This window comes from Falco biarmicus, chromosome 1 (genome assembly GCF_023638135.1).
Source record: "Falco biarmicus isolate bFalBia1 chromosome 1, bFalBia1.pri, whole genome shotgun sequence".
NCBI lineage: Eukaryota > Metazoa > Chordata > Aves > Falconiformes > Falconidae > Falco > Falco biarmicus.
The window spans coordinates 87766314-87776195 of NC_079288.1; the positions used below are offsets into that span (position 1 = coordinate 87766314).

Here is a 9882-nt window from a genome sequence, read left to right on the forward strand (position 1 = left end):
AACACATGTCCTGGGGCTCCTTATCTCATCTCTGGGCAGATATGGTGGCTGGAGAGCGCTGTGGGCTGCCTGCGCTGTAGGATGCTCACTCTCCTTTCTGTCTACAGAGCAGGCAAGCTTTGAGCAACACAGACACAGAGAATTTAGCTGTGTGGAGCTGATTAAATTTGATAAGTGGGTCCCATCCCCATAAAAACTATAGGGAGAGCTAGCAGCATCACTCCTCAGCTTGGGAGGGTGTTAACTGTCCAGCCTTCTTGTTCTCCTTAGTCCTCACCCAGTGAAACCCATCACTGCTGCGGTGCAAGAGGTCTCCAGTGAGAAGAAGCAGCAGCACAGGTCCAGCCTGATGACTGCTCTGAGCAATGGCCTGGAGAAGCTGAAGACTGTCACCACAAGCAGTGTCCAGCCTGTGGCCCTGTCCTCTCAGCCGGAGAAAACAGACTCAAAGAAGTTAAAGGTAGGAACCTACCACTGAGGTGAGAGCTGCGTTCCCACCTGCTTGAGATGGTCTGTAGTTGGTGACAAAAGTGCAGAAAACTGCCGTTGGAGGATGTGGAACGGGTTCCTGCCACAGTGTGAGCAGAACCATGTGTATTAACGCTGACATCCTGAATCCTGGTTGCCCAGCCTCCTGCTGGCCTCCCTTCCTCCATGACCTGATCTTTGGACCTTCTCACCCCATCATTCTTCTCCTATTGCTTGCCTTGATTTGGGGTTTTTATTGTACAGTGTGTGAGTGAATGTCTGGTTATCCACAAGACGTGAAAGGTGGAGGATGTGATAGCTCCCTGATTGAAGGCCTAAAGTGTTTTTTTTCTCCTGGCAGAGGCAGAGGGAAAGTGCTTCCTGGAGCCTTGCTCAAATGCTGCTTGCCTGGCTGTATTTCAAATGCTGGCGTGTTGAGGCATGCCAAATACCTGTGTGGTATGTCTGAGGGCACGGTCTCATGAGATGCCTTCTCCTTCCCTTTGTCTACTGCCACTCTGTTTGCCTGACTTGACATGTAAAATGCTGCTGCTGGGGTTCATCTGAGTGGAAGGACAAGCATGAGCTTGGTGCCCCCAGAAAGCCCTTTGTGGTGCCGCAGGTAGTTCAGGTTGTGGGTTACAAGCATTTAAACTTTCCTGGGACAAGGTCTGTCTGGGGCCTGCTCCCCTGTGCTGCTCCAGCCTGTCTGGCAGCCCCAGCTCTGCTGGGAGACCTGACTCCCCCAGGGCTCTCGTCCTCTGGGAGCTCCTGGAGGGTTTTTTGGTTCTCAATTCTCCTCTTCTGCCATCATCCAGGCCTGCGGCTGGAGGACTGGGGAAGGGGAAAGCCCCAGAAAAGGGGGAGTAGCTAATGGCAGGCCTCATTATGCCAGGCTAAAGGGCTCTGTTGTGCCCATGCCCTTAGCTTTTAACTGTTGGGGGAGAGAGGTTTGACACAGTCTTTGTGGAAGCTTTTGTAAGTGGTTCACTTAGCTGGTAGAAGTGCTCCGTGGTCACCTCTAGCCATAAGGAGGAGGCTGGATGTCTGGGCAGCTGCTTTGTCTCCAGTATTTTTGGGTGACTGCATGGCATGTGGGAAAGCTGCTTTGTAAAGACAGGACTTGAGAGCTGCACAATGTCTCAGGCTCATCAGGTCAGATCTGAAAAGAAGACAAACACAGAAAATGTGATTGCTTTGGTTGTTGCTGCATCTTGCAGATGCTAAAGGGAGCAGCAGTTTTGACTCACTGAATGTTCCTCTTGGTTTCTACCACAGGATCCCACCATACTGGACCAGTCAGCCAAGTATTATCACTTGACCCATGATGAACTCATCCAGCTCCTGCTGCAGAGAGAGAAGGAGCTGAGCAAGAAGGAGGAGCACATCCATGAACTAGAGAACTACATTGACCAGCTGCTGGTACGCATCATGGAACAGTCTCCCACGCTCCTCCAGATCCCGCTGGGGGAAAGCAAGACCAAGTAACCTCTCCCCAGAGACCAGCCTCACTTGCCTAGAGCACTTCTCCAATAAACACGCTGCAAACGTCCCTGCACCCCCGGCTCCTCTTACAAGAGGGCTCCAGTGGCTTCTGTTCACCGAGTTTAGCAGGAAAGGTTATCTGCTCCTTCCCAGCCCAAGCTTATCCCAGCTCTGGCTCCAGGGAGCTATAGGGTGATAGGCTGTCATCCACCCTATGGGGAGGAGCAGAGCCCTCCACCTGAGGCCAATGCCTCCTTAGGTTCCTGTCATTGTGACCAAGTGGCATCTTTTCAGGCACTCGTCCTGCCAATGCTTTAAGTGGTCCACAGACATTTGAGAACTGGAAACCAACCACCTTGCCCACGTCTTCATCCTGCTACTGCTGCTCTTCTGCCCATACGCTTCCATATCTCTTTTCTCTGAAGTGGTGTACCCTGGCTGAGGGATGGTGTTAAATTGGTTGATGACATCAGGGATGCTTAAACTGAGCAAGGCTCTACCAGCATGTTACTGTTCGCTGAGCAGGCTCAGCAGGGCAGTGAGGGGAAGGGACTACTATTGGATGCCTCTTTCCCTTCTTTCCCCCTGTGTTGTACCCCCAAATGAAGGGTCCCCATCTGAAGAGCTATCTCCAATTTGTGCCGGGACCTGACCATGTGGGAGATGCTACACAAAGTGACAGTGCTGGAGTTGGAGGCTGTAAAGGACTCAAGGCGACATCACTGCCTGACCGTGAGCGGTGTTGGTTCCTTTGCTGCCTGCACACAGAGTCATGATGCTGCCTCAGTTACCCAGCTCAAAACTGAACTTGCAGTATGGAAGAAGGGCCAGTGCTGGTTTGTGCACCAGTAACACTGCAGGAGATCTTCTGGCACACCACCCAACCTGTCACCGGGCTGTCTGGCACCAGTGTGCCCTGGGGGGACTCCTGTATGCATAAACCACAGCTGAATTTTCTACTCAGTATTATGCTTCCCCCTTTCCCGCATCCACAGGAGTTCCTTTCCACTGGCTGCCCACCACCACTGACTTTGTGTTGTCTTTCTCAATGCAACAGGAAGATGCCATCGGGACCGAAGCTCGTGTGCAGAGAAGGATGTCTGACTGCCTGGCCACCTCTATGCATGACATCCTGCTAGGTCAGGTGTAGAGAGCTTCACAAGCATCGTGGCCTCTACCACTTGCAATAAAGCTCACTACCGTCAGGCATCCATCAAACACCCTCTGTCAAAGCTAGCTATTCAGTAATCGCTGCAGACCCCCTTCAAGCCAGCATTAGTACCAAACACCGCTTGAATTGTATTGCATCTACATGCCAGCGTCAGATTTCTGGCAGCTTGGGCACGCCCTTAGGCATTGTAGGCCAGCTCTCTCAGGAGTTGAATGCTTCTTGCTGATGTTCAGTGACCGTCTAAAAGCCTCCAAGTTATGCAGTTTAAAAACCATAGATGGTGTTAGCCTGAGGTTGGTGAGTGATGCTCCTGGCCACTCTGCAGTACAGTGCAGCTTTTGATTTGGAGATGCTATGGAAGGGTATAGGAAGGAGGTTGCTCCCTCTCTTGTTCTGCCAGGATTTGGGCTAGAGAAGGTGCCTCTGCAGGTGGAGGGTCAGTTGGTGTGGAATTTGAGCGTCTTGACATGTAAGGCATGTTCTCTCTCCTGCACATCTCCTTGCCAAAGTTACTGGATTCTTTTAAAACCTTCATATTCTTTTCTGCTTACTTGCTTCAATGTATATATGAGTTTGAAAAATCGTGCCTTTTGCAATAGGACAGTAGCAGTTTCCTACCAAAAAAGGCTCTGAAATCCAGTTCTTAGTTCAACGCAACCCATCTTGGGCAGCTTTCTTTTCTCTTTGCCTGCTAATTTGAACTAGGTGAATTTCTTTTTAAACACAGGCAGCACAGCCTTTCCACCCTGTGCACAGGTTGCTTTTGGTTTTTAGCAGTTCTGTCAGCTCACGTCACATGGGAAGTAGAGGTATTAAGAGATGACACTTTGGGGAGAGCAGGCCAAAATGTTCCAAAATACAGCTGGATAAAGACATGCTCCAAGTCTGAGACTGGAGAAGCAGGCTGTTGGGGTAGGAGCTATGGGGAGAAAAGGAGATCTGGTGTCGCCGTCATTGACAGTGGTCCTATCTAGCCTGTAGACCATCATATAAGGAGGAGGTTTTGTTACCTGGGAAGATACTGGCCACGAGCCTTTTGTTCCCACCTGCCTTTGCCCCTAGTAGGAAATAATCTGGGGTTTTGCCCTTCTCTACCTGCATCTTTACGTTCCTCTTCCCTGTGTAAGTCTCAGGTGTGGGGACTTTGTTTCTGGTGTAAGAAAGACATGAAGGTCTGAGAGGAAGGTGTTTCTCCCATTTTAGAAAGTACCAGAAACCTTTCTCTGCCTATATAATCAAAAGATCCCATGGCCTGAGAACTAGATTCCCTTTCTGGGTGCCTGTCTCTCATGGAGAAGCTCTCCCTGTTACCTGAAGGTGGGCAGGGAGGCGTTGCAGACAGCTAGAAAGCAGTCCGGTGTCACAAGAGTGGTGTGGCGTGGCATGAGAAGGAGGGCTGGGCAAAGGGGCAGCCGCACCGATGGGCAGGGGCACTGAGCGTTGAAGGCTTACGTCTCACAGGTGCTAATAAGGGGGAGAGCCAAAATCTCACATGAGAGCCAGGGGCCTAGGCTGGCTTTCCACTTCCTGAAAAATTTCTGCTTCCTGGGACTTGGGCCCCAGTAGCGATTGGCGTTGTAGGTGCTCCCCACACACAAGTGCCAATGTTTATAAGGATCTTGCTGTACCTCCTCCCTCTTCCATCGAGTTTCACCACCTCCCTAATTCCCTCTCTGCCTTAGTCAGCTCTGCCTTTTTTTTTTTCTCCAAAGCTTGAATGTTATGCACTTGAATATGTAAAGTTAATCTCAGAGCTATGGCAGGCTGTATCTGGTGTACGGCCTTTTCAGCAATACGTGCTTCCTCCCATCACCTGCCTCCGTTGCGGTGGAGCAGCACAGTCCTCGAACTGCCTTCTGCCATGGGAGCCTGTGCCATCTCGGGGGAGGCTGGAGCAAGCGGAGCTAAAACACTCTTCTTGCCGTGACTTTATGATAGCGGAGTGTCTCCAAAGGCTGAAGCAGGGGTATGGCACGCATACCTTGGCATCACATGTGAGACAGAGGCTACGGCAAAAAAAAAAAAATGGTGGTGACAGCAGAGGCTGCCCTGATCTTTTGTGCCTGTCCTTGAGCGTTTAGAAGTCCAGAGGTGTCTACAAATGACAACGTGTGCTTAGGAAAAGGCAACTTAAAGATGCTTCTGTCTTCGTTCTCTGTTTCTCTGCCCCACTGCCCTGCAAATGTGTGGGTTTTTTCCCCACGCACAATTTTTATTCCCTGCATAAGAGAAGCAAGCTTTGTCACACCACACAGCAGCACTAAGCTGGAGTCTGTATAATTTTTTTGTTAAAACCTCTTAAGTTACCAGGGGAAAATGGTTTTGAGGACCTAGATATTTTCTCATTGGGGAGGGGTGAGAGGAAGAAGCTGGGGAAACGTTCTCAAGTTTTTCATGTACCAAATATCCATATTTAGTGATTTATTTGCAAAAACAGGGAGGTGAGCGGCACTTTGGTCTGTGTGCAGCGTAACACTCCGAGGTCTGTTGCTCTTTGCTGAACCGGGCAAAAAAAAAAAAAGAGTTTTGATGGGCCAGCAGCAGCTTTTCACTGGTTCTGTTTTAAACATGGCCCTAACAAGGCCTCCATGTTCTTGCCTCCTGGTCTGTCTGTCTCTCCTTGCTCAAGCTGTTTCACAAGGTCTTCCGCAGGGTGCTGTTGCTCACAGCTGTGCTCTGCCTTTGTTGTCAGCCCACAGCTGGGTTTCTTGCTTTTAAAGAACTCTGGCCAAGTGATTTATTTTTGCCTTGACTGGCTCTTCTGGCCCAGAGTCACGGGCCAGGAGAACCACAGAGGTGTGTCCTTAAACTGGAACAAACCTGAAGGGATGTCATGTAGACTCAGCCTTACGACTTGTCTGTGAAGAAACCGCTGTGTGTTTTGTGTTATAAACGCGGGGTGGAAAAACATCCCAAAATGGGAGAGGTAAGCACTGGGGTTTTTGGAGTTGTTGATTTCCCCGTGCAGGAAGGGGTTCTGCGTGTTTCATGTTTTAATAGTTGCAACTAATGTTTATAAAGAGCTTGTTATTTACGTTTTAAGCACTTTAAAAAAATAATAAAAGTTGTTCAAGCTGTTCCTAGATACTTCTGCTTTATTGACAACAGCGTCTGTGCTGATAGCATTTGGACAGTGAGTGACATTTATCTGTTTATTTTCTGAAGTAGGATGACGGTGGCCAACTTCTCCAGCAGCTTTTCCAGCATTGTTAACAGTCCCCACGCTCCCACCGGCATGCGGTGGCTGCTGGGGGTGGAAGTGTTGCATCTTTGCCTTGAGTTCCTCCCTGAATATTGCTCCTGCCTCAGCTGATTTGTGCACCCAAAGGGTTTAAGCTCCTCTGAGCTTTCTTACTTGTGCTTTACTGTCGTGTTGTGTGCTGAGCAGCCGCAGGAGCCTGGCTCCGGTGGCCTGGCTGCCCTGGGGGATCAGATATGCTGGCAGCTCCCTTACTGCTCACCGTTGTTGACTTTGCCCCTGTGTAGCATTCCTGAGGATTTGTGGGAAATCAGCAGCTGAGTGGAGGAGAGCTGCAGCATGCTGGAAGAAGAAGAAAGGAGAGCCTCGTGTCACAGCTTAGACAGTGGAGAGTTCAGCCTCAGGGTGCCCAGTGAGGACACGCGGCTCCATCAGTGCCACTGCTCACAGGACAGGCAGCTCTCACCTGCTGCTGGTGGGCACAGCACTTCGTGCCTGCCCCTCCGTGCAGACCTTGCCCAGCACAGCCCTGATCCCCAGCCCAGACCTTTGCCTCCAGCTCATCTGCCCTAATCCCAGCCACCTGTTCCACCGCTCTGCTGTTTTCCTTCTCAAGGCCTGCTGCTTTCTTCATTCATGCCTTGTCCCTCAAAAAAAAATTAACTCCCCTTAAGCTTCGATAAATGACTTTGCTGCTCCAACAGAAGAGTTTCGTTAGCTCTAATCCCGGTTTATTTTTCATCCAGCTGGATGGCAGGCCGTTACTGAGCTCAGCACCTGTCAGGGGGGATCACGTTAGCCCTGAGAGCCTGGATGGGCTGGGGGGAGAATGTTTGGCATGCTGCTTCGCAGGACCGGGGTGCTGAACTGTGACCTTCTGAAAGACTATCCTAAGAAAAGCTGGCCTGAGGCAACTGGGCGAGCATGGGCTTCCCCGGGCTGCAGAGGTGCAGGGGTGTAAGCAGAGCAGCAGCCTTGGGGAGGCTGGGGGCACTGGAGGCTGTCAGCTCAGAAAAAAGGGAGATTTTAAGACCCTAGTCCTGCTATAACAGCCATGCATGATCAGATCTCTCTGCCTGCTTGAAGGCTTAAGCGCAGGCTTGGGAGTGATGCAAATAATTCCCATTGCTGCAAGAACTGGGTTTGCTGTTCAGAGCCTGAGTTTTCTGCCTGCCACAAGTTTTTCTTAAAATCTGGTTTTACAGATGGAAGCTAATGAGAAGTGTTCCTGTGACTTTCTCCCCAAGCCAGCAGGCAGCCCAGCCCCACATCCAGCTGTCATGTGTGGGGTGGCTGTCTGAGACCCCCAAATCTCCTTCGGCGTGGGGTGTTTTACCTTGGCTGGGCACTGGGTGCCCCCCCAGCCGCTCTGGCTCTGTGACTGCCCTCAGCTGGGCCCAGGGAGATGTAACGGTCAGAGTAGGGTAATGAGAAAGAAACCCAAAACTTAAAAACATCTTCCCCCTGACCCCTCCTGGGCCCAACTCCACTCCGGAATTCTCTCCCTTCTCGCACCAGTGGTGCAGGGGGACAGGGAGTGGGGTCTGCAATCAGTCCCTCACCACTTCAGGCATGGCCCCCCAGCAGCATGGGTCCCCGGGGGACCACAGGCCCTGCCAGGAGCGGCTCCAGTGCGGGCTGCCTGTGGGTCACAGCCCACTTCGGGCACACCCTGCCCCAGCGTGGGGTCCTACCTGGGCTGTGTGTGGGGGGGTGAGCCGCTCCCCCGGGGCTCCCCTGGCCGGGCTGGGGGGCACAGCCTGCCTGGGCGAGGGCTGCCCTGCAGGCTGGGGGGCACCTCTGCTCTGGTGCCTGGAGCTGCTCTGGCTTCCTGGGTCCCTGCCCTGGGGGCTTGCGGGGCTGCTGCTCTCCCCCTGGCTCGCTCCTCTCTCCGGCTGCAGTTCCACACTTTTCCCCCCCCATCTTAAATCCGTGCCCCCGAGCAATGCCAGCGTGGCTGTCTGGGAGCCGACTGGCATTGGCTCCCTGCGTAGGGCATCGGGGAACCTTCTGGCAGCTTCTTACAGAAACCGCCCTGCAGCCCCCCTGCTATGAAAACCCGGCCATGCAAAGCAAACCCAACATACTCGGTTTCTAGACAAGCTCACTCAACAGCTGGGGTGCTTGTTCCTCCCCCCAAACAAAATGGAAAGAAATGTCATTGTTGACTTAACAGTTGTTGATCTGGAGAAGCAACCCCCCCCTCCTTCTTCCTAAAACCGGGGAAATGCGAGTTGTCAGTCTAAATGGATCTGGTTAGACTGGTATCAGCCAAAGAATTGATATTCTTTCTGGTATTTAACCAAAAAAGTGATAGTCTTATGTCACTCCAAATGTGGTTTTAGATAAACAGATTCTCTCCCCTCTGTTGTTACAAAACATTTCGTGTGTCAACATTAGGGATTGTATCAATTATCTGGCTCTAGCTGTGATGGGAGGGAGGGGGATTTCCCTTGTGTAGAAACAGAGGGATTTGGGTTATCATCCATATTTATTGGAAAGATTTTGCTGCGTTGTGAAGTACAGGATGAAACCTTTAGAAAAGGAAGAGTTGCCTTGTAAAGCATTAGTCACAGCAAAATGATTTTATTTTGCCTCTCATGTAGGGCTCCCAAGTGGTGTTAGACCCTGCCTAGGAGAAACCAAACCCTGCCCTGGTGGCACAGCTGGGCTAGCTGGCAGCAAGCAGTCCCTAGCCTGCACTGCAGCCACTTTAAAGCAAAGCAAAGCAAACCATTACCAGTACATGGACCAGTGGGTATTCTCTGGCACGCAGGATTTGTTGTTGGACCAGATCTTTGCTCATCATCTATGTGTTCCTGAGGAGAGTTGCGTTTTCATGCTTGCACACAAGAAGGCAGGGAGAAGGCAAACAGCAGAGGCAATGCTGGGTGCCAGCAGCCTGTAACCCTGAGGGAGCAGGCTGGTGCAGCACAGGAAGGAACTTGATTTTTAAGGAACAAGAAATGAGAAAATGACACTTCTTTGTTCTGGTGGAAGCTCCTGCCTCGTAGCAGGGCAAGGGGTAGGTATGTGCACCTTGGTGTGCAGTCTCAGGGTGTGTGTTACAGTGTCTGCCCCCACGGTGGATTAAAGCCCTGGTAAAACATGGTTCACCTCTTCCCACGTAACCCAAGTGACACCACAGGACTCCCGGCCTCAAGAAAACATGGCCAAGGGGCAGGGGCTGTGAGGCAGCGGGCGGCCTGAGACCAGGCAGCAAGGCAGCACCAGGCTCGGGGCATGGCACAAGCTCCCTGCCCTGGCAGCAGCTGGTGGAGCTTCTCACTCACCGAGCAGCCAGCTGTGATGGGGTAAGTGCTTTGGTCACAACCAGAGTTATTGTACTTGTGGCAGGCTCTGCACCGGGCCCCTCTGCTGCCCCTTTTCTACCTGAAGGTGCAGAAGATTGAGATTCGGTGAAGGGGATCAGTGGTGAATTAGCCTAAAAACGGAAACTGGTTTTGCAGATGGAAAGAGAGCGGGGGAAAAAAATCAGCACCATATCCATAAAGCATCCCCACAGCAAAATGTTATGATGTTTTCCCCCTATAGCAAA

The 9882-nt window shown here is 51.5% G+C and overlaps 1 protein-coding gene across 4 annotated transcripts in view; it reads left to right on the top strand.

Annotated features, from left to right (window-relative positions):
• RAB11FIP5 (RAB11 family interacting protein 5) overlaps positions 1-6207 on the top strand; it is a 43094-nt gene extending 36887 nt beyond the window's left edge. For all 4 annotated transcript variants that reach the window (XM_056344691.1, XM_056344707.1, XM_056344716.1 and 1 more), the window contains 2 exons: positions 271-460; positions 1747-6207. In XM_056344691.1, the coding sequence (XP_056200666.1) occupies positions 271-460; positions 1747-1956 (400 nt within the window). In that variant the 3' untranslated portion in view covers positions 1957-6207. The remainder of the gene's footprint in view (positions 1-270; positions 461-1746) is intronic.
• Positions 6208-9882: the final 3675 nt, after the last annotated feature.